At 43.9% G+C, this 25548-nt stretch overlaps 1 protein-coding gene across 1 annotated transcript in view; it reads right to left on the bottom strand.

The window, feature by feature from the left end:
• The window catches only part of ATP9A (ATPase phospholipid transporting 9A), a 510313-nt gene that overhangs the window by 238857 nt on the left and 245908 nt on the right, over positions 1-25548 (bottom strand). Inside the window, exon 14 of the mRNA XM_078652049.1 lies at positions 25233-25445. Coding sequence (XP_078508175.1) covers positions 25233-25445 — 213 coding nt within the window. The remainder of the gene's footprint in view (positions 1-25232; positions 25446-25548) is intronic.

Below are 25548 nucleotides of genomic sequence, written 5' to 3' on the forward strand. Positions count from 1 at the left end.
CTGCGCAGGCGAAACGCGTCTCTCTGTCATTGCGTGGGAGACCTAAACTAATATATTAGCCCTATTCATACCGATCATAAGTACGATATATATATATATATATATATATATATTCACAGAAAAAACCATAGGTTATAGACCATATATAGTTAGGAATTAGCATTTACAAAACCTTGAAAATTCACTGAAAAAACCATAGGTTATAGACCATATATAGTTAGGAATTAGCATTTAGAAAACCTTATTTTACTCACACAAAACCATTGAAATTCCATATATAGTTAGTTGCACTAACTATATATCGCGCACCCGCAATCCACTGCTGATGATGTCACATATTACATCATTCATGACATGGTCAGTGACATCACTGATGACATCACTGATGACATCTCAAATGACATCACTGATGACATCACTGATAACAACATCCAGTGATTTTTTGTTTCTATAAAGTTTAAATATGTCTTACATATTGAAGAATGAGTGGATGTGTAAGTGTCTGGACGAAGGATTTAGTAGGTGCATGACTGACTGTATGAGTGAGTGATTAAATGTGTCTCACTGACTGCATGGGGTAGTGACTAAACTGTCTTAATTTGTGCATCATTATGTCTGTTGTTCTGTAAACTGCTGCATGTGTTGATCAGTAGCTATATGAGTAACTATATGGGTTATTGATTGATTGCCCAAGTATTTGTATGGGAGACTGAGTGTGTGTGTGGCTAGCTGGGAGGTGTGTGACTCTGTGCAGATCAATCTGTACTTGTATCAATGATTGTATAAGAAGGTAAGTATGTGTTAGTATATGTTTGAAAATGTAAGGTGCTCTATGTTTAACTGTATAGACAAGAAAATGGAAGTGTCATTGATTCTTTACAGGACTGACTAGGTGTGTGAGTAACTCCATGGATGAGTGGCAGACTGTGAGTGTCTGTATAGGTGTATGAGTGCATATGATAGTGTTGTAAAGATGAGTGATTGTATGTATGAATGATTGTATGGGTGAATGAGTGAAGGTGTGTGTAGACGTAGCAATCAGTGAGTGCGTATGTAGTAACTAGTATTGGTGTGTCAATGGTTTCAAAAATTATACTCTCTTTTTAACACTGGGTGAAACAGAGGTTATATTAAAATGTGAGGAGATGCATTGTATTGTCACATGAATGATATCATCAGTGATGTGGTCATTGATGTCAAATGAGATGTCATCAGTGATGTCATCAGTGATGTCATTTGAGATGTCATCAGTGATGTCATCAGTGATGTCACTGACCATGTCATGAATGATGTAATATGTGACATCATCAGCAGTGGATTGCGGGTGCGCGATATATAGTTAGTGCAACTAACTATATATGGAATTTCAATGGTTTTGTGTGAGTAAAATAAGGTTTTCTAAATGCTAATTCCTAACTATATATGGTCTATAACCTATGGTTTTTTCAGTGAATTTTCAAGGTTTTGTAAATGCTAATTCCTAACTATATATGGTCTATAACCTATGGTTTTTTCTGTGAATTTCATTGGTTTTTTAACAGCTAATATCTGTAGCTGTAAAATGTATTCTTCTTTAAATCCAAAAATATATTTTATATGTTTACGAATAATTTTTTTTAAAAATATTTTTTTTTCTTCGTTCCCGCTTCGCGAATCGGGAAGCTTCCCGTTAGCTGACCTTGATGCCGCGAAATAGACCGCGAGCCGGTAAACGTTTCTTTACCGCAAGTGCCGCGTTAGAAAACAACATCGTGACGCCTCCCGTCCGCATGACGTTTCACGTTGTCGCGTGATACGTCATATGACGTGCTACGTTAGCGAACTGGTACGCGAAGCGAGTCGCAAAGCGCAGGTTTCTGGAAGCAAACCGGAAGGCCCTGCAAAGCGCTTAACGTAAACACAGCAAGTCATGTGACTTGGTAATAACACTTTTCATTGGTTCATTTCACTTTTGGTTTCCTAATGATGTAAGACTAGGTCATATAATCTAAAATGAACACTTTTGATTGGTTGAGAACTCTTGTTTTTCCCAAATGATGAAAATCCCTCCTTCTTTCCTCACTCTGACTTTCATCATTGTGAGAGAAAGACCCTTTGTGATCACTGAGCAATGGCTTCTTTAGTAGCTTCAGCTGGTGCTTCCCCACCACCTCCACCACATCCAAGGAAGAGTGGACCACCTGCTCAAGTTATAATTCAACAAGAAGAGGAAGAAGAGGAACAGGACGACGAGCACGAAGAGAGGCAGTTTTTGCCTGAGCAGCCCAGGACGTCTCACCGGAAAGAAAACTTCATTTGGCAATTTTTTAAAATTCCCAAAGGTCAGAAAAAAGTAAATGCAAGATACGTAACTTGCCTTATATGTCAAGATAGACTGTCCAGAGGAACCGAGAAAAAATACAGTTTCGGAAACTACACAATGCATCGCCATATGACTAGGTGGCATCCTAACAACTACAGTGCTGCACAGTTTCGGAACGACCTAGATAATCTCCCTATTATGGCCAGAAGATCTGTTGTACCGGAAGTAACGGGACCAGAGGGCAGGGAGATGGTGCCAAATATACAAATGAAATTTGGTGAAGTAAAACACATCTGCGTATTTTGCGATGGATTCATTTCCTACGGAGAAAAAAGCATCACTCTGATCAACAGAGCTATTGACTATCATATGCAAGTTTGTACGAAACGCCCAAAATAATAAATACTTCTTTTTTTGTTTTGTTGCTCCTGTTGAGCCCTTTACAATGAATCGTTTTCATTGCCCCCTCCAAGAAAAACCCCAAAAAATATAAAACTGTTCAGAACAATTCAAAAAAAGTAAAAAAATGTTCCGAAAAATAATAAAAAAAATATAAAACAACAAAAACAATAAAAAAAAAAGTTCTTTTCAGAACTACCTCCCCGTTATTAAAAAATTGGTACAATATTTGGAACTGTGCCAACCTCTATTTCTCTTAGTTCGCTTCCCAGTTCGCTCGCCGGTACGCGAACCAGAAGCGAACCAAAAACAGTAAGTATAAGGGAAGGAAACAGACACTTATGTTAAAAGAAAGACAGCTATAGGGGAGTAAACTAGAGATACTATTACCCGTAATCCACTGCTGATGATGTCACATATTACATCATTCATGACATGCTCAGTGACATCATCAGCAGAGGATTGCGGGTTTTTTGGCAACGTGCCTTATCCACGGTTTAATAACGCTGCCTTTTGCTTTATATAAGTTTTCAAATTGTATGAAATATATACCAATAGGTCGTTATGAACCTTTAGGTAGTGCTTTTCTTCATGAGGTCTGGTCGCTTCCATACACATACAGATGTTTCAAAGATGATCAAGAAGTTTATCTGAATGGAGAGGAATGCACTGAGACGCCAGATCATTCACTAATGTGTAGGCACATACAGTTACACGGTTCATGCAACAAACACCGACCAAATATGGCTTGCGTGTTGCAAGGCACGCCAGTTCCTGCTATCATCCCCACGTTCAAGTTGTTGGAAAATGGTAGTTATTTGATGCTCAATAATGAAGATTGTTCTGAGTTAATTAAAAGTATTCCTTTTATCGTAACAGTAAGTGAACGGGTTATTTGCTGCAGAAATGTTCTATTTCCTCCCACACATGAACATAGGGAGTTTTCAATCTGGCCACAAATACCAACCTTGGGACAGATTTCAACGGCATGGCAAGAATAAGAGCTCTTTTGTCTCAGAGAGAGGTGGCCTTGAGTTCGGCCCGTGAAACTTTCGTGCTTCACATAGCGAACACCCGTACAGAGGTGCAGACCCTTTTCAATTCAGATTTGCCTTTCAATTTCAGCAAGATGGTTCCGACTATCTTTAACGCATCCTCCACAAAGACCCTGGCGCACTTTTTTAAAGTTGTTACCAGTGGTCTCGTGACTTCATTTGAGAAAATCTTTGGAGTCATCCCTGCTTCCTTTCATTCTATTTTCTCCACTCTGGTTCGTGGATTGGCATTTTTACTTGCATTACCAGCGGACGCTCTTGTGCTTTTTTACATTTTTAAATATGGATGTCCCTCCTATGCAACCTCCCACCCTGCAGCTGCTGACACTGTTCCGCAATCGCATGCTAGAATATTATGGCACAATGCCGTTGGCGATATTAAGCACGGCATATGGATTATCTTTTCGATTCTCCTACTTCACCTGTGTCCAGCCTGTATTTCACTGCCTGACCTGTGATTTCGATTGGGCCATTGATTTGTGTCTCTGCGGACCGGTTTCTCCTGACGTCGACTTTAATCAGCTGATGACTCCTATCATTACTCACGAGTTGGTTTGTCCTGGCGAAAGGATTATGGCTGTGGCATTGATGCATGGACTACTTGGTCCCTGGAATTTACTGGCGGCAGCACAGTCTTTCTTGGAACAGAGCTTTCTTGAAAACCCACCGAGCTGTCCTCTGATGGTGATAGAGGATCCGGTGCTGGGAGAGCACGTATATTCTTTTCCGCTTTTAAATTGGATGGCTGAACTGTTTTCGGATGAAGACGGTGACTTCCTATTGGAGGCTGTTGCAGCTTATTTTGCATACACAGTTATGTCATAGACCTTTTTCATGTTTGATATGCTGAGTACTAGCATTTCATTGACAATTCATTGACTTATTTGTCAAGTTTTTATTATTTACCTTGCCTATTGGCTTAAGACTCGATAAAGTACTTGGCTGTTTTATTTTTCTTTAGCATTAAATTTTCCTAGTTTTTAATGCTTTACCTTGCGGACCGTCCACATATAAACTTGCAATCTGCTCTCATGAGATGGCACTTCTATTATCTTATTCAGTTCGTTTCCGGATCATGGGGAGGTGTCATCTAGGTCCTGGATATCTTTACACCGTGTTAAGTTAGCATGGGCTCATTACCGGTTTAAACGCCATTTTTCCTTTTTTGCAACTTCTGCACACGACACTTAGTTGTTGCTTTAGCTTTCCACCTAGTAGTTCATCGTGGTTTACATGAGAATAATATGTTATTGCTCTACTATCTGCTTTGCTTGTTAAACTATATCTGTACAGCGAGTGCTAAAGTTTCAAGAACAACACGATACAGAATTGTTATGAGGTCTGATCTCCACGACTTCATACTCATAACATAAGTGCAACTTCTGCCAATTCTGGGCATGAGGCGGGTTTTATATTGCTTTGCCGAACACACATACACAACAGTTGATGCGGTTCACATGAAGAGAGAGCTGGTGTATGCTGATGTGATTCCTTCAAATCTAAGACACTAAAGTATGGGCACGCCCTAAACCAACACAAAGAGACCTTCTTAGCAAATAATATAATATGTGTATTAGGGAGGGTGAGATATAAGCAGCCGCGGGCCGTGGAGGGAGTTACGGTGAGGCAGGGAGGCGGGGAGGGGGAGAAGCAGGGTGGAGCCCTCTCTACCTTGCCCCTCCCCCTCCCCGCCTCCCTGCCCCACCGTAACTCCCTCCACGGCCCGCGGCTGCTTATAAGTGTTGCTAACTCTTATTCATTTACAGCATGTTAACATACTGTCACCATTCGCTTTTTATGTACTAGTAACTATGCTGGTAATTTTGCTACTGATAATATGTGTACTTGTATTCTCCACCCTGCTTCTCCCCCTCCCCGCCTCCCTGCCTCACCGTAACTCCCTCCACGGCCCGCGGCTGCTTATAAGTGTTGCTAACTCTTATTCATTTACAGCATGTTAACATACTATCACCATTCGCTTTTTATGTACTAGTAACTATGCTGGTAATTTTGCTACTGATAATATGTGTACTTGTATTATCTAAGATACTACGCCTGAGAAGACGGCATTAGTAAATAAACATTTCAAATACACATGTGTTCTTCTTAACTCCATGTTCTGGTTTCTAAGAAATATATAACGACCGACTGTTCATGAGTTCCACGTATCCTGAGGTACTATAAGTTCATATTCTGGATTGTCTAAACATTGAGAGTTTGTTATATCCAATGTGACACTGTACCTAGCTTGCTAAGGAGTTTTTGATTACTAACGTGAGTTTTGGGACACCCTAATTCGCCGAGGTTCCAATCCTCTGTCCACAGTTCTGTGTGAGAACAGAAACCCTGCGACAGGGGCACCCCCGACCCTTGCTGGAGCTTCATCACACTTGCGATACAACTCCAGCAATGCGCCACCTTTACGGCACAGATACATCACGCATCTGTGCTGTTTTTGCCCCATGATGCGCCGCATTGTAAATGCAGCACACCATAGGTGACGGAACAGCGGCACAGAATGACTAACACATCCCTGGTGATGCGCCAGTCATCATAAATGTATCCCTATGCTTCTTATCTTGTTAGAGATGAACCGCCATATGTATCATCAAAGTTTTTTGCATTTCCTAAATAGCGAACTTTAAGGAATAAATAGCGATTCTTTACCATTCCTAGTTTGCGATTAGCTATTTGCTAATTACAAATTACCCATTCATTTCCTTCATTTCCATAGGGCGGTTGGACTCACTTTTAGCTCGAACGGCTGAATGGATTTCCACGAAACTTGGCAAAATTGTAGGGACTGGTAGCCCGATGTGCCTTTGCTATGTCTCAAGATATATGCTCCAGTGGTTTTTACGAAAATTAACTTTGAAAAATATATATTGGGCTACATTGGCCTATATATATGTTGGAGCCCAAATGTAGCCCAATGTAGCCCAATGAAGCCCAATGTAGCCCAATGTAGCCCAAAGATGGCCGCCGGACACACAAAAAAACAAATGTAGCCCAAATATCAGCCAGATGTAGCCCAACTATAGCCCAGTGACAGAATGACCAATCAGCTTCGCAAACCTCCGTTACGCGAAGCGGAGCGCTGTTACAGATATATATCTTTTTTTGAACGTTAATTTCTCAAAATCCACTGGAGCACATATATTGAGACCTAGCAAAGGCACATCGGGCTACCAGTCCCTAATATTTTGCCAAGTTTCGTGCAAATCCATTCAGCCGTTCGATTATTATTATTATTATTTTTTTTTGCCCCGCGGGGCCCTTTTAAAACCTCCACATCAAACCTAGGGGGTCAGCGAGGATCTACTATGCCCCCTTATAGTTATTTCCCCCTTTGTTTTGACCTCCTCTTGTCTCTCTATCCTACCGAGAGACAAGATGGCGGCCGCTACGGACTTTTTGGAATGTTGACAGACGCCGGAGAACCAATCAGCTTCGCTTCACAAAGCTCCGTTGCGCGTAAAGTACGCGTCCTGGGACGCTGCCAGGTCCGTTGTTACAGATATATATCTTTTTTTAAACGTTAATTTCTCAAAATCCACTGGAGCACATATATTGAGACCTACAAAAGGCACATCGGGCTACCAGTCCCTACAATTTTGCCAAGTTTCGTGCAAATCCATTCAGCCGTTCGGGCTAAAAGTGAGGCCAACCGCCCTATGGAAAACTCAATGTTAAAAACACGTTTTGGGACCCCCCTTTTTTCTCGGCCCCCCCTTGACGAACCCCCCCCAAATTTTCAAGGGCTGCTCAGAAACAAAATGTGCCATTTTCCTGAAAATTTCAGCCAATTCCGTCCACAAACGCCAAAGTTATTAGACATAGAATTTTCAAAAATCCCATAGAGAAAAAATCCTAACTATATATACCTACTGGCGACCGCCAGTAGGTAATATATATATATATATATATATATATACATACATATACACACACACACACACACACACACACACACACACACACACACACACACACACACACACAAAGGTTGCCCTCGTAGAATACTCCAACACACTTTGAAGCAAACACTTCCTTTATTTGTGGGCAGCAATGAAAATGTGCTCTCAATTGAAAGAGTTCGCCATACGCGTTTTGGACAGCAGAACACCCTTGTTCACTGGCTGAGCACATGGAGATCTCGGCAGCATGTGAGGAACACTTAAATACTTATTGGACACGCCTCAGTGGGCTTCACTTGCCCCGTTGCATCATGGTTCATGTGGTTCCTTCGTTACCCACAGTGGGTGCAGCCAGAATTTCCAATGTTCATAATTAAATCCCAAGTGGGTTCTCCTCAATGGAAACATCATTGCCACTGCCAAATCGAAACCCCACAATATTCGGGCTTCAAAGTCCTCGCAGCAACAGTTTTTCTTCGGTACTGCTGGTCCGCTTCATCCACAGCGAGACATATTTGCGGCGGGGCGCGCCGCTCTAAATCCATACACACAAAGGTTGCCCTCATAGAATACACCAACACACTTTGAAGCAAACACCTCCTTTATTTGTGACCAGAAGTACGGAAGAACAAATGGTGCTGTGAGGACTTTGAAGCCCGAATATTATTAAGAACAGAGAAAGTACATCTCCTCGTTAGGTAACGTCAGATACAAAACCAGTATATTTTATAATCACAAAGGACTTTTCCTAACATAAATATTTTAACCTTTGTTTCATTGCAATATCTTCTAACACATCCCAAGTCTGTCGTTATGCAAATATTGCCCAATCCTTAACAGGTATAGCCCCTACAAATACATGAACTGCTTTATTTTATATATCCATTGTCCTATTGGTGGGAATGCAAAGGGTCTTCTAAACATCCTATTTGGAACGACTATGTGAGTGTAAGAGGGCCAAGCAGAATAAGGGAATTATTATGCAGCCTGTTTAAACTATAATCAGTGGCACGCCAGCTGACTATTATAGTATTGGTGATGGCACTGAAGGCCATCTATGAGTTTACATCACTACACAATACCCAATCTGGCACAGGTCAGTTCTTCATAACTTCCCTGGACACAGAAAGTTGGTAAAGTAGATGTACTTTATTGTGCTAGCCCCATACCAGAACAAACTGTGTTCCCTACCCTGAACCCAAAGCCAGTTTGGCTACCTGCTTAATTCACCTGCAACTGCTTGCTGTGACTCATGGCCACCAATACAAGATTACTGGTTGACATGTACTGAGATATGAGGCTCTTCAAACCCTAAAACGTCACATTTTACGTGTATAGGACCTCTGTGCATTTTAGGTGTTGGATGACTTTATTTATTTGAACTATTTAACTGTTTTCTCAGCCACAATGAATGAATACTGCAATAACAGCCCAGAGAAAAGACAATAGACATGTGAGCATCATTAGGCAGCCAAGGACAGCGTAAACTTTTCCAACAGGATAACCCAGAAGATAAGGCTCCATAATATTTGTTTTTTTGCAATGGACAAGGGACTACCGTATTTTATATCTCAAAAGTACATTCCATCATTTCACTGAATTTAATTATTTCATGGATACATTCAATACAGAAACCGATCGCTTTGCTTTGTGTTGTTTTCACTGCAGCAGGCTTTTATTTACAGTTTTACTAGGACTCTAAATCAAAGCCAGACCTATAGTCTTTGCTCAAGCTTGTTTATAGTTTGGCTTACATTGCAAACATAAAGAAGTGGCACATTTTAAGATTCTAAGGTGATTTTAATAACTCTTTCCTCTTCAAAACTACTTTGCGATCAAAGGCAGGCAGAATACAGATGGAAGCTAAATCTGTCATTTTTAAGAGGCAGCTGGAGAAAAGATGCTTGTTTGTTATTGGCTGCTCGCAAAATGATTAATTTAGTTCATTTTCCGGCAGCCCGGCGTCAGGGCTCAATTAATCAGTACACTCTCGGTGTCTTGTTCATCGCGTGGCTCTGTCGGGGCCTAAATACTGTTTACCTAAGAACCTCAGACCTCTCTTATCTCCCCTCAGATGCTATCTGTCTCATTTCCCCTGCCAGTTACTGTATGGCTGGGCTGCAGCTGACAGGACCACCGGGCCCCGGGCTGCGGTAACTGATATCTGAATAAAGATGCTTCAAGGGTTCTGCAGGAAACAAATTTAGGAAATCCGGCCTTCTGTTTCAGGAAACGAAATGCATGCCAACTGGTAAAAATTATCCTAACTATTCAACAAAAAAAAAAGAATGGCTCTTTGTATCTGTTTTTGAAAAATTATGTTTATAATATTTTTTAAAGGTAAGATTTTAAGTGTTATATTTTGACAGGTGCTAAAACGTGTATGTCGTTAGCCAATCGATTAAACAAGTTTGACCGTTTCCCATGAGGTTTTCAATCACAAGCATGCACAACATATAGAAACATTTAAAGAAGTTGATGTTAATTTTTCAACGTTTGAATCTTATTGTTACAACAAGCGCCATCTTGCAAGTATCGATAGTGGAGTTGAGTTGACATGTTAACTCTGTGATGTGAAGACGTCACCGCCTCTCGGCTGGACGCTGGCGCCACCTCAAACTGTTACAATACAGAGCATTAGAAAAAGGGCGCCCAATAAACAAGGCATCGTTTCTTGAGCAACACAGAATACATCTGTGAAATTAAATCTAGATATCGGCACGGGTAGGACCCACTCATGCTTTCATCATCCAGGCGGATAAAATAAGTACTTATAAACTGGGTTAATTTAACAACTAGCCAAATAATCACGAATTGAGTTATTGGTGCATAATTTGTAAGACATGTTTAAAGAGTTGTTAAACAACCATTTTACAAAAGAAAAGGTATATCAAACGATGTCTCATAAGTATGTTCAATATCAAAACTTAGTTTTGCGGCTGCCTTTTACGTATACTGTGCATTTGCAACACAAGCCATGCGTATTTTACATTTTTCAGAGAAACTTGTCACAGGTTAATTGGTCATCTCTTGCTGTTGACTGGGATATTCAGGCATTTAAATTAAATCAATCTCTCTCCCTCTCTCTCCCTCTCTCCCTCCCCCACTCCCTCCCTCCAGCTGAAACTGAACCCGGACAAATGTAAAAGTAATTCAAACAGGGTGACCAGAATGATTCTCTCTTCATGAAATGGTTTGTTTCTTCATCATTTAGACAAATTCATGCTTACACCAGAGAGCAGTTGTCAAAGCGACAGCAGCTCTGTTCTTAAATCTTTCAGGACATTCATTATGCTACAATGGAAAGAAACACTTCCTAGGGGCAAATGTTCTACCACAGCAGAAAGATGCAGAACTACAGAGCGGATGTAAGCTTTGTTTATTAATTCAATGCATAATTACACCTGTATGAAATATCCATATAACACACCTTAGAGTCTGTAATGCCTCTACAAAGGAGCAATTATTATGGATATATGTAACAACAAAAGTTTACATGGACTACGTTAAAATTTAACATAAAGCATTGCCAATTTTTATAAATACTATACGTCTTAAGGGCCACTTGAGACTTTGTGTAGTGTATAAATTGTGTCAATATACATTCCAGTCTGCAGTGGGAATCCCAGAAGCATGAGGCCTGCCACAGGCTTACTGAACAAGCATTTGCAATGCAATAGGTCTCGCATTAGGAAAGTTTGAGCTATTGGTATTGTAAATGACAAATATTTTATTTATGTGTTAGTTTTAAAAATAGCGAAATTAATAGCTTTGTCATTTACAATGCCAATAGTTTTAACTTTCGCAAACGTGACACCTATAGCATTTGTAATGCAATATGTGTTGTATTTACATGACTTCGATGTATTAATATTACAAATAACAATGGCTTTTATTTTTTTAAATAATTAATACTTAAATAAAAGTTATTGTAATTTATAATGGCAATAGCTTAAACTTTTGTAAATAACTTTTGGGAAGATTATGTTCAGTGTATTTTATTGTGATGATAATCCAAGAACAGCAGTGAAATATTAACATCTTTTTTTGACATTTGTAATAAAGCTTGAAACATTGAGAGAACATATTAGAACCAGTTGTTGTTGAATGGTTGCACAGAGTGATGCTGTGGCGTTCAGTGGTGCTGAGTGATGCTGTGGCGTTCAGTGGTGCTGAGTGATGCTGTGGCCTTCACGGGTGCTGAGTGATGCTGTGGCGTTCAGTGGTACTGAGTGATGCTGTGGCATTCAGTGGTGCTGAGTGATGCTGTGGCATTCAGTGGTGCTGAGTGACGCTGTGGCATTCAGTGGTGCTGTGGTGTTGGGTGGTGCTGAGTGATGCTGTGGCGTTGAGTGATGCTGTGGCGTTGAGTGATGCTGTGGCATTGAGGGGTGCTGTGGCATTGAGGGGTGCTGTGGCATTGAAGGGTGCTGTGACATTCAGTGGTGCTGAGTGATTCTGTGGTGTGGAGTGGTGCTGTGGCGTTGAGTGGTGCTGTGGCGTTGAGTGGTGCTGTGGCGTTGAGTGGTGCTGTGGCGTTGAGTGGTGCTGTGGCGTTGAGTGGTGCTGTGGCGTTGAGTGGCGCTGTGGCGTTGAGTGGTGCTGTGGCGTTGAGTGGTGCTGTGGCGTTGAGTGGTGCTGTGGCGTTGAGTGGTGCTGTGGCATTGAGTGGTGCTGTGGCGTTGAGTGGTGCTGTGGCGTTGAGTGGTGCTGTGGCGTTGAGTGGTGCTGAGTGATGCTGTGGCGTTGAGTGATGCTGTGGCGTTGAGTGATGCTGTGGCGTTGAGTGATGCTGTGGCGTTGAGTGGTGCTGTGGCGTTGAGTGGTGCTGTGGCGTTGAGTGGTGCTGTGGCGTTGAGTGGTGCTGTGGCGTTGAGTGGTGCTGTGGCGTTGAGTGGTGCTGTGGCGTTGAGTGGTGCTGTGGCGTTGAGTGGTGCTGTGGCGTTGAGTGATGCTGTGGCGTTGAGTGGTGCTGTGGCGTTGAGTGGTGCTGTGGCGTTGAGTGGTGCTGTGGCGTTGAGTGGTGCTGTGGCGTTGAGTGGTGCTGTGGCGTTGAGTGGTGCTGTGGCGTTGAGTGGTGCTGTGGCGTTGAGTGGTGCTGTGGCGTTGAGTGATGCTGTGGCGTTGAGTGGTGCTGTGGCGTTGAGTGGTGCTGTGGCGTTGAGTGGTGCTGTGGCGTTGAGTGGTGCTGTGGCGTTGAGTGGTGCTGTGGCGTTGAGTGGTGCTGTGGCGTTGAGTGATGCTGTAGCGTTGAGTGATGCTGTGGCGTTGAGTGATGCTGTGGCGTTGAGTGATGCTGTGGCGTTGAGTGATGCTGTGCCGTTGAGTGATGCTGTGGCGTTGAGTGATGCTGTGGCGTTGAGTGATGCTGTGGCGTTGAGTGATGCTGTGGCGTTGAGTGATGCTGTGGCGTTGAGTGATGCTGTGGCATTGAGTAATGCTGTGGCACTGAGTAATGCTGTGGCGCTGAGTAATGCTGTGGCGCTGAGTGATGCTGTTGCGTTGAGTGATGCTGTTGCGTTGAGTGATGCTGTGGCATTGAGTGATGCTGTAGCGTTAAGGGATGCTGTGCGTTGAGTGGTGTTGTGACGTTGAGGGGTGCTGTGGCATTCAGCGGTGCTGAGTGAATCTGTGGCGCTGAGTGAAGCTGTGGCATTGAGTGATGCTGTAGCGTTGAGTGGTGCTGTGGTGTTGAGTGATGCTGTGGCGTTGAGTGATGCTGTGGCATTGAGTGATGCTGTGGCGTTGAGTGATGCTGTGGCGTTGAGTGATGCTGTGGCGTTGAGTGATGCTGTGGCATTGAGTGATGCTGTGGCGTTGAGTGATGCTGTGGCATTGAGTGATGCTGTGGCGTTGAGTAATGCTGTGGATTTGAGTAATGCTGTGGCGCTGAGTAATGCTGTGGCGCGGAGTAATGCTGTGGCGTTGAGGGATTCTGTGCACTGAGTGGTGCTGTGGCGTTGAGTGATGCTGTGGCGTTGAGTGATGCTGTGGCGTTGAGTGATGCTGTGGCGTTGAGTAATGCTGTGGCGCTGAGTAATGCTGTGGCGCTGAGTAATGCTGTGGCGCTGAGTAATGCTGTGGTGCGGAGTAATGCTGTGGCGCGGAGTAATGCTGTGCACTGAGTGGTGCTGTGGCGTTGAGTGGTGCTGTGGCATTGAGTGGTGCTGTGGCATTGAGTGGTGCTGTGGCATTGAGTGGTGCTGTGGCGTTGAGGGGTGCTGTGGCATTCAGTGGTGCTGAGTGATTCTGTGGTGCTGAGTGATGCTGTGGTGTTGAGTGATGCTGTGGCGCTGAGTGGTGCTGTGGCGTTGGGTGGTGCTGTGGCGTTGAGTGGTGCTGTGGCGTTGAGTGGTGCTGTGGCGTTGAGTGGCGCTGTGGCGTTGAGTGGCGCTGTGGCATTCAGTGGTACAGAGTGATGCTGTGGCGTTGAGTGATGCTGTGTCGTTGAGTGGTGCTGTGGCATTGAGAGATGCTGTAGCGTTGAGTGGTGCTGTGGTGTTGAGTGGTGCTGTGGTGTTGAGTGGTGCTGTGGTGTTGAGTGGTGCTGTGGTGTTGAGTGGTGCTGTTTATTTGTTTTGGAAGAGGAGCAGAGGCTGCGCTTGGTCCTGTGCTGCTTCTGACTCTATTTTGTCAGATGGCTTTGAGTGCTGGGGCTATTGTTTGAATACGATGGTGCAGCACAGGCTGGATTAGAGAGGGGCAGCAGGGGGCCAAAGTGCAAAGCTAGCGCGGGCCGCTCCTAAAGGACACTCAGAGGCAATAGCAACAAGCTCTCGGCATTGCTGTGGGGGGGGGCGGGGGAGCAGCAGCCTTTGATGTCTGGTGTTGTATGAGAGACAAATGGTGTGCGAGGCTTCCTTTCAAGTCGGGTGGGGGGGGGGGGGCGGGGGAGCAGGGGAGCAAGCGAGTGGGAGGGAACGAGCATATGGGGTGTGAGTGAGGCCAAGCGCGCGCTGGCAAAGCGTCACACTTCAATAGATCACATGGCCAATAGGTCTCGCTTTTAGGACCTTATAAGTATTTAGTTTTGCAGCACAATATCCTTGGTCCAACAACATCAGCTGTTGCATGGCTAAACCTTGTACCTTATAAGTGTTTAGCCATGCAACAGTTGATGTTTTTGCACCAAGGATATTGTGCTGAAGTTATCCAGAGATGAGACAGGTGGGGCAAGGGGGTGACAGATTGAGATAAAGGAGAAAAATAGGGAAAGATTGAGGCAGCGTAAAAAGGAAAGGTAAACGGAGTGGGAAGGGAGCAGGCCAGTGAGAAAGAGTGAGGTGAAATGCGAAGGCAGTAGAGGAAAAAAAGGGAGTGTTTATGAAGGAAGCTGAATGAGAGAGGGATGAGAGCGAGCGAGACAGAGAGGTGTGGGGGAGAAAGAAAATAGATTGAAGGAGAGGCGATTGGGGCAGGCAGAGCGAACACAGTGTGGCTCTCAAGAAGAGGGCGAGAGGAGAGAGAGGAAGAATGCCAGACAGGAATGGAGGAATGAGACAGGCGGGGCAAGGGGGAGAAAGATTGAGATAAAGGAGCAAAATAGAGAAAGAGCGAGGTAGAGTAAAAAGGAAAGGTAAACGGAGTGGGAAGGGAGTGGGCCAGTGAGAAAGAGTGAGGTGAAAATCGAAGGCAGTAGAGGAAAAAAAAGGGAGTGTTTATAAAGGAAGCTGAATGAGAGAGGGATGAGAGCGAGTGAGACAGAGAGGTGTGGGGGCGGGGGAGATCAGAGGAGGAGAGGGAGCGGCACAGTGCACGTGGAGAGCTCCTCTGCAGCTTGCACAAATGGTGCTCCAGATGTATGGCTGCTCAAGTCAGCCCAAGGCAACAATTCTAATCATTTCTAATGTGATAAAATGCTGCAGGGGAAAGTGCACAGAAGCCGTGGCTTGTGTAAAAAGAACGTATAAACGCAGATTAAACGATTCCTCAGCGTGGTAATTCTATCTAGAGGGGAGACCGGAGGGTGGCGAGAGGACACGAGAAGGGGGGATGTAGAGGAGGAGCAGACAGATGCAGGGACAGGATGAGAGAGAAAGAGAGAGATGTGAAGAAAGTGACAGAAAGTGCGGTAAACAGAAAGGAGCATATGTGGAGAGAGGGGACCCGATAAAGACAGAAGGTGAGATAGTCGCTGATGGGGGGAGGGTACAGGGGAGAGGTGCATGGAGAAAGAAAATAGATTGAAGGAGAGGCGACTGGGGCAAGCAGAGCAAACATAGTGTGGCTCTCAAGAATAAGGTGAGAGGAGAGAGAGGCAGAATGCCAGACAGGAATGGAGGGATGAGACAGGCGGGGCAAGGGGGTGACATATTGAGATAAAGGAGCAAAATAGAGAAAGAGTGAGGGAGATTAAAAATGTAAGGTAAACGGACTGTGAAGGGAGTGGGCCGGTGAGAAAGAGTGAGGTGAAATGCGAAGGCTGTAGAGGAAAACAAGCTTGTTTACCTCTGTTTGAGACCAAGGCGGATAGGGGTGGGGGAGCAGGGGAGCGAGCGAGTGAGAGGGAACCAGCATATGGGGTGTGACGAGTGGGAGGGAAGGAGCATGGTGGTGTGCGAGGCGGATGGGGGTGAGGGGGTGGGGGAGCAGGGGAGCGAGCGAGTGGGAGGGAACCAGCATATGGGGTGTGAGTGAGGCCAAGCGTGCGCTGGCGAAGCGTCACGCTTCCATAGATCACATGCATTGGGAGGAATCCGCTTGTTCAAGAGTGTTGTTTCCCCTACAATAGTTCAGAGCTATAAATAGCTCGACCTAAAAACCTATGAATTTATACCAATGGAAGAATATATGGTGTAGAAAGCCACCCTTTACTTCCAACAACTAACTCAGTTTGGCAGGAATACCCCGAAATTCTTCAAGTCCTGGAAAAAGTCGCAGTCCAGCTCCAAAGCAGCATGGAAAGCAACAGTATCTCTGGTCTAAATCAAAGTGGCATCCCGCCCCAAACCTGGCACAATGACACCCATGTGGAATGTATGACAAGTGTCGACCCGAACACTTTCCATTAACCAACCCAGTTGAAACAAACTCCTTTCTTTCAAGTCGACCATACCCAAACCTTGAGAGTAAGAGAGTTAGCAATGCAAAAGCAAGCTCCTAGGTGGTCCAGGGAGGATCAACACCATGGCCTGCTACCTTCTTGACAGTGTGCCCCATCACTGGCAACAAAATGTTACAATGCATTCTGCATGTCATTGAAGGGGATCAAAAATCCTTTTCTTGACACTTTATTCCTATCAGGGGTCCTTCAAAGATCCCCTATATATCAAACATAACGTCAGGGTACCACTACCCTGACCCTCTATACAACAATTCATTTGAAATTTCAGCCCCAGACACCATGAATCAATTCATAAACTGGTAGCCACAACTTTATGCTTGGGTTGCGGCCAGCCAATTGCAGCATTCCAGTTGGCCCACAGATTGTGCTTTTTGTGATTTGGTGAAAAGCTGTTCAGTAGTTTTTGATAAATTAAGGTTAGAAAATAATTGTATACCTGGATCGATGGGTTCGCGAGAGTCTCTGAGCGCCAATTAAAAAAAAGAGCATTCTGATTGGCCCACAAAGCTTTATTTCTCTTTGACTCCCACAGAAGAGAGATGGCCCGACTCCTGGTAGAGGGAACTCTCTGATTGGTTGCCAGAAACATGAGAAAAATGTCCCCTGTTCAGAACATGTAAAAAATTATAATAATATAAGCAGAATTCGACAGAATGAACACCCCCCCCCCCCAAAACAATTTGGCAAAAATTGCAGCGATCCCACGGGGTCCTGCGTGACCTCCCCCTCCCTGAGCCATTATAGGCCCAGTGGAGCCTACAATCGAGGCCAAAATCACCAAAAATCGGGAGGAGGCCACGCGCCCCCCTCCCAGAGGCACTACAGGTACTGGGAAGCCCACCCAAGGTGCTGACATGTTAGCAAAAGGGGAGGGGGCCACACAGCCCCCTCCCCAAGCCTCTAAAGGCACCTAGGGACCCCATCCCCTGTGACCACTAAACTCTTTAAAGCATTCTTTCACCCTGGGGACCCAATCCCGCAGGGATGGCTGACTAGCTATGTCCAGGGGAACCCCAGCCCCTCGGGATACCCTGCCCCCAGAGATATGTGCAGGGAAACCTGTGTTTGCTCTCGCCTGATGGGAGCATTTTTTAATCTACCTCCAGGTGGGAGCAAACACAAAGTCTGCTCCCTGTGGGCAGGAGCTTTAAAAAAATGCTCCAGCCAGCTGGGAACAGAATTTGATCTGTTTCCCTGCTCACACTAATGTAGGCAGGGAAACAGATCAAGAGATTGATCCTGCCCAGAGGAAGCAGCATAAGTAGCTGCTCCCTGTGGCCCCCAACAGGTGTATGGTGGGCACTAACCTTTAATAATGCGGGCTCTAAGGATGGAGCACCAGAGGCTGGAAAAGTGTCACGGAACAAGGTTGCACGGCCCTCTCGCCTTTTCAAAACACTGCCCTGGGTAATGGGGTCCCCAAAACCTTTTTAAGGCTTGGGGAAAGGGCCACTCCCCTTTCAATAAACACAGGCCTCCTGGGGGATGAGGTACCCAGGGTATAATAAAGCTCAGGGAGGGGGCCACATGCCCAACCTCTTCTTTAAAATATACTTGGCCCTGGGGGTTGGGGTCCCCAGGGTCACAATAGGCCCAGGGAGGGGGGGCATGCGGCACCCTCTTCATTTGCAAAATACATGCGCAGCGTGGGGTTAACTACCTGCCAGAGATTTGGTTGCAGGGCATGGCCGCAGTCCAGGCTCTCCGGCCAACACACTACCATGCAAGGCCAAAGGCCATGCATGGCAGAGGTTGGCTTTAACTATGGGCATAAAATGTTACTTCTTTTTTTTTTTAAAAACCCTGGTAATTCACAGAAAAAGACAAAGGTTAAAGTAAAGTTATAGTTAAGTGTGAAAAAGAACTGTTTTTACTTAATAAAAACCTTAGAAATCCACTGGAAAAAACAAAGGTTAAAGTATAGCGGGGGACTGCATTTATGTACGATAATTAAGTGTTACTTTACACCAGAAAAACTCCTAAAAATTCAATGAAAAAAATAAATATTAAAGTAATGTTTTATTTAGACGAATATGTCAGTGACAGCATTAACATTTTGAACTAAAAAAACACATCAATTCACCATTTATAGTTAACTGAGCTAACTATAACTTGCGCACCACCATGTACTGCTTATGACCTCGCATATTACATCACTAATGAAATATTCTATGACGTAATTTATAACATCCCAGATGATGTCTCAAATAAAATCATTTATGATATCACTGATGACATCATCTAAGCTTGTTTTGGACACATTGTTATATAAACTAGAATGGCATTAGAGGCCTTAAAGTAAGTACAGTATAGCTCAGACTAATACGAAGAATCATTAATGCCATCACAGATACAACGTCCTTGGGTAGATATTCAATGCCTCTTCCAAAATTAATAACCTACTTTGGACAGCCTTTATCTGCATCAAAGTCTCAGTCACTGAAGCTACACTGAGAAATGAAGTGGATATGAGTAGAAAATTGGGTACAGAAAAAACGGTTTACTCTATGGAGAGAATTTACTGTGTACCACACTGTTTGCAGACAGTGAAACTCTCATGAGAAATACACCACAGAGAATTAAAAAGTATCTACTAAGAATAATGTACAATCTATGCAAAACTTGTCCAAAGAGACTCTATTCACCTAAAATAACCAAGGTCTGAAAGTGCTAAAGGTCATACAACCTCCAGTTGTCATATTGTGCTGAAAACTTTACAGATTCACCATCTACTAAAGATAAACAAGCACAGGTACATGTGTTAGTACATGGTGCACACAGTCTCTTATGTTAAAGTAGAAATTGTCATGCTGAGAGGATTCGGTCTAATACCACAAGGCAAAAAGTGTATGGAACATATGGCACAGAATTTGTGAACTGTCATCTGCACTGAGTTCAACTTCAATACAAACATTTATAAGGTGTTCATTGCCTCTACAGACCTATGATGCATTAGAAGCACTTCTGTTTTGTAACCGCATGCCCCTTCCCATAAAAATTGCGTCTTGCACCGTGGGATGGAGCACAAATGGCCAAAATCGGTCCAGGTATGGGGATGTGTGCCACCCTGTTATGGTTAAGTGATGTTAAGGTATGTAATGGGGGGTTGTATTAGAACCCTCTTGAACAAGATTGCCTTAATGTTATCTAGGTCAGTGCTGTCATCACAATGCCTGGTGCAACCACTTCATAGTTGAGGTTCAAACATTGTGAGTTGAACCTCGCTGCTGGATGGGCTGGTGGTCGATACTTTTATCCTCCATTAAAGAAGCTTAAGAAGACCTTTCAGACTCTGGTGGTGTCATCATTAATCAAGATCTTAACATACACCCCCCCCACAAACAAGTGTGCCGGGCCCCAGAGGTGGGTCCACAGGCCTGAAATCAGGGAAGAAACAACCATGTCTAGCCCCTGGGGATGGGGATGAAAGAGTAGCCCTGGTGGATGGAGTTCCCAGGGACTAACAAGGCTTAGCGCGGAGGGCCACATGGTCCCCTTCCATTTTATTTATATAAGTGGCCCCTTTAATGAAAAAAATAAAACAAACTTGGCAGATGGAGTAACCCAGGTCAGGCCGTATCCCCCTACGCACGGGCATGTGCATGGTGGGGTGGGTTGCATTTATGTATGGTAATTAAGTATTACTTTACGTTACAAAACCCATCAGATTTCACTGAAAAAACCAAAGGTTAAAGTAATGTTATAGGTAAGTGAATTTGTCAGTGACAACATTAAAGTTTTGAAAAAAAAAAACACAGAAATTCACAAGTTATAGTTAGGAGAGCTAACCATAACTTGCGCCCCTGCCATGTACATCTTATGAGCTCATATATGGCATCACTCATGACATCTCAAATGACTTCATTGGCCCCCTGTGTTAAATATAATCCTGAACAATGCACTTGAAAATGCCGACGATATACAGCTCATCCTCTCACTCTCCAGAGATCCCTCCACCACAAAAGATAACTTGCACAGATGCATGATGAATGTCGGTGACTGGATGACGGACAATTGTCTCAAACTCAACTTGGAAAAAACAGAGCCCTTATCTTTGGGAACAACACCTTCCCATGGAACGACTCATGGTGGCCCTCGGAGCTTGCTACTGCGCCCGACCCAACAGACCACACCGAAACCTTGGCATCAACCTGGATAGCAAGCTATCTTTGAAGAAAAAAGTTAGCGCAGTCTCTTCCGCCTGCTTCCACGCTCTTCGCATGCTCCCAAAGATCTTCAGGTGGCTCCCAGTAAACACCAGAAAGACGGTCATTCAGGCCTTCAACACTAGCAGACTGGACTATGGAAACACGCTCTATGTAGAAATCACTGGACACCTTCTTGAAGAGACTGCAGACAATACAGAACTCCGTGGCAAGACTAATACTTGACCTCCCCAGAAGGACCCACACCACACCCCATCTCAAGTAACTTGCAATTCAGAACAGATGCCAGCTAAAGATGTTGGCCCATGCCTACAAGGTACTCAACAATGAAGGACAAGCATACATCAACAAACGCCTGACCTTCCACCAACCAACCAGATACCTCCAATCAGCCTCCCTCTCCATCGCAGACACCCCATCAGTCTGTCAAGCCAACAGCGGAGAACGCTGCTTCTTGTACCCGGCAGCCAAGGCCCGGAACAACCTCCACCTGCACCTCAGGACAGCATAGTCACTCCAACAATTCAGAAGAGATATAAAGACCTAGTTGTTTGCATAATCAACCTCCACGCAGCAGTGAACAGCTCCAGAACTTCAAGACCCTCATGGTTGATTTTCAGCGCTCTACACATTTTAAATGATTAATTGAACTAGGTTCTTTTCCCATAGTCTGAAAAAGAAAACTAAAGCAGACCCAGCGATATTAAATAATTTCCGACGATATTTCTCTTGTGCCAGCTCCGGCCACTATTTTGAAAAAATTGGTCAACAGACAATTAACTTCTTATCTAGAATTTAATAATATACTGCATAACTTCCAATCTGTCTGCCGCCAGGGGGTCAGTACTGAATCCACTTTGTTCAAGGTCACTGAATTGGTTTAAGAAAATTTGACCCGGGGATGTTCTGCTATGGTAGCATTGCTTGACCTACCAGCTGCTTTTGATATGGTTTCACACTCTACCTTGCTAAAAAGAATAAAATTGGCAGGTATACAGATTCAAGCTTTTGCTTGATTAAAATCTTTCTTGGAGAACAGACCACAGATGGTACACCTTTCTTGCTATACATCTTCCCACGAGCCACTAGAGTTTGGAGTTCCCAAGGGCTTAGCTTTGAGCCCCATTCTCTTTAATCTATATTTAGAACCACTGGCTAAGCTGATTGTATCTTGGGGTGTACAGGTGGTGTCTTACACTGATGAGACCCAACTTCTGCTGTCTTTTCAGGTACAGAGTGATAATGCCCTCCCGAATTTTAAAACGAATGTTTGAAAGGAGTGGTAAGGTGGATGAATGCTCACTTTCTCAAATTAAAATCAGATATAACTTACATTCTTTTTATAGGCACCAAGTGTCCACTGGAACTTTGTAAATGTGGCTTGAGCAACTCAATCACCCACCTACCCCTTTTTCCACTTCCAGAAATTTAGGAATCTTATTAATTCGAATCTTTCCTTTTCTTTGCAAATCCAACAGGTACCTACTGTCTGTTTTGCAAAGCTTAAATCCTTAAAAAGATGATACATTTCATTCCGGAGAACACTCGCAAAATGAATGTTCACATGGTGGTAACATCAAGACTGGATTATGCAAAGAGTCTTTATTTGCCCTTCCTGCTTATTTAACCTGCAGACTCCAGTTGGTGCAAAATGCAGCAGCAAGACTTATTTTACGAATTCTATATCGTCAGTGTATCTCTCCTCATTTGAAACATCTACACTGGCTGCCTATTGACAAGCATGTTAAATTTAAAACACTCACCTTGGCCTTTAGAGCAGGCTCAGGATTCAGCCCTTTTTATTTGAGAAAAAGACTACATTCTTACCAACAAGCTAGAACATTAAGATCAAACAGCCTCAGACTGTAGCAGGTCCCTAAATTTTCTAGACTAGAAAAGGAGGCAGATATTTGGCATTTCAGACTGCCAAACTCTGGAAAGCACTGCCCTCTAGTCTTTGGATGTCCCTCTCTGAGTCTGTTCTCAAACAGAAGCTCACATCTCTGCTTGTTGATGAGGCTTAAATTATCCTGTTCTTTCAGTACCAGTAGGATAGTGTTTCTTGCTATTTAGCGCCAGGACACTTCTTTTGAATCAGCCGTGCGCTATACATGTACAATTTGATTGATTGATTGATTGATAGTGGTGGAGATGGAGGTGGTGTATAAAGGAAGGGAACAATGGTGGAGTAGTGGTCAAACCTACAACCCTTTTAGGGGTGCGTGGCCTCAAGTGATCAAGCCCTGGCTCTTCATCAAATTCCAGCCTGCGCTTCTTGGGAAACCAGACAAGCCCTGGACTGGGAGGCGCAGCGAGGATTTTGCCCATGTCTATATATATAACGTTTTTGCTGCTTAGATTAAAAGACATTGTACAGTTTCCCAAAGATCAACTGCTCGACAATGTCGATTCTCAGTGTCAATGGGGGCTTTGGCATTGGTTTCAATGCTGATGCATCTTTCGACTTCAATTTCAGCTCACAGTGTGCCTTCTCAGAGCCTAAAGATCAAGGGGACTTTGAATCACAAGGCAGCTCAGTGGCCTTGATTGGGTTTTTTGCCTCTTCTTGACTCAGTCTCTCAAGTCAGGGGGGCTCGAAGTCAGAAGCCCATGTGAGTAGTGCTCAGCTCTGCCTCTGTCGGGGGCATTTCTGAGCTCAAGACTGACCTCATGTCATCTGCAACACAAAGAGGTGCGGGGAGTCTACCTGGTCTTTGGGCTGGAGCCCGTTTGGCACAGAGTTCCTGCATGTCCTACTCCACTTGAAGAACATGACCCCCAGACTCTCACTTCCTTGCCACAGGGCCCAGCATCTTCTTGCATAGTGTCGGATATGTCTTTGGCTAAACAAATGTCAGATGTTTCCAAGAAGGCTTGTAGCTGCACCTTCTGGTAAGCCAACCTCCTTTGTGTATGGTACCAGCATTTTTTTTTTGCAGCAGGACGCATGCCAGGTGCCACCGGAAGTTGCGTCATGGTTTAGTGAGAGACACAAATCAGAGACAGCATGCAGTCTCTTCAGAGGTATATGGTGTTACACCTAAATGAGAATTGGAAGGGTGTACATTCCATACTACTGTCCTAGGTGCATTCTCCAAGGAATGACGAAGAAAACTCATATGCTGGAGCCAGGAGGCGGAGTGCATTGAAGGCTAACAGTGGGGTTCGCAGCCCAGGCATTGTGGTGAAAATAACTTAGGAGGGCAGGAATGTTGTTTTCATCGCATGGTTCAAAGAGGAATAGCTGGTGCTGAATAAACTGATGGGGAACACATCACTCCTGAAGCAGCATTTCCAAACATTCAAGCTTGATGGCGGAACAAAAAAAAGCTGAAGTGGAGCCCATATGCTGGTGCATTGTAGACCAAGAGTGGAGTCACAAAAGTTCTTAACGCGTTGCAAATGTCCGAACCCAAAACTAGACGGCAGTAGTATGCAGAGCATGTGTATTTTCCACCACACATGCTACAAACATATATATTTAAATGTAAGAGATAAAACTCCATACTAATGCCGATGGCCGGAGAAGCAGAAGTATCAAAAAATTCATCATGATCTATGGCAATCTAACGTCTTTTGGCAATGTTAGAAATATTCAAGTTTCAAAGAAGTAACAAAAGAACATATTTGACGCTCAAGTAAAAAAGAATGGAAAAACCTACCAGGAGATTCAGTAAAGTCAAAAACTTCAAATGCTTTAAAAATGCACGGAACAGAAACATCAGAAACAGTCTTAGAAATGCAATGTTAACACAGGAGGCAGTGTATGATGTTTGTGTGGGACCAGTAACACATCTGGCATCGGATTTTGTCTGTGCCTATCAGAACATGGCCCGCATTACAGAAACTTTACTCAGATGAAAAAATAAAAAATATATGGTTTTCACTCAGCATTTTCCACTATGGAAAAACTTGAGGCACACTAATTTCAGAATGCTCTTGCTTTTTTTACATAAGGAAGGGAGAAAACAAATTTTCTTTACTTCTCTAATGTGAAAGGTGGGTTTACTTTCCAACTGTTCCAGGCTATTAATGATTTTTGGTATTTTTTAATAAATCAACAAAAAGCTTGCTTATCACATAACTGTTGGGAAAGGACAAAGTATTGCAACACGCAGGTAGGATTGGGCAAATTGCGTGCAATAGATTTTCTTTCTGCAGGACTGGACGCACTGAGTATTTATTTTGCCTAAAGTGGAGTTTAATATATTCTCTTGGATGGTGTGAAAGTGTTGAATGTGAATTAATAAGGAACATCACAATTTTTTTGACTGTAAAACATCAATATTACAGAAGATGACAACAAGAAACCACCTTTGGCTATCATACCTCATCAGGACTGGAAGCTTGGTAAACTCTACATGAGTCTTCGTATTGCTTCTCAGCTTCCGCTTGATCAGTCACGCCATTAGATTCGTAGACCGGGGTAACATTGTGACAAAGGGCAATGGCTTTCACGGCCTCATATACCCGGCTACTCATGGTCTTCCGTACTTTTGTGGCTTGAGTAGGCCCTTTCGATGCTGGAGGGTCTTGAGATGGCTGGAATAAAAAAAATTGAAAAATTGGAAATCATGATGTGACACAAAATAGGTACCTAGAATCAAGCTACTGTTGGCATTCCACCTTCAGCTATCAGCAAAAC

The sequence above is a fragment of the Lissotriton helveticus genome, chromosome 7, assembly GCF_964261635.1.
Source record: "Lissotriton helveticus chromosome 7, aLisHel1.1, whole genome shotgun sequence".
NCBI lineage: Eukaryota > Metazoa > Chordata > Amphibia > Caudata > Salamandridae > Lissotriton > Lissotriton helveticus.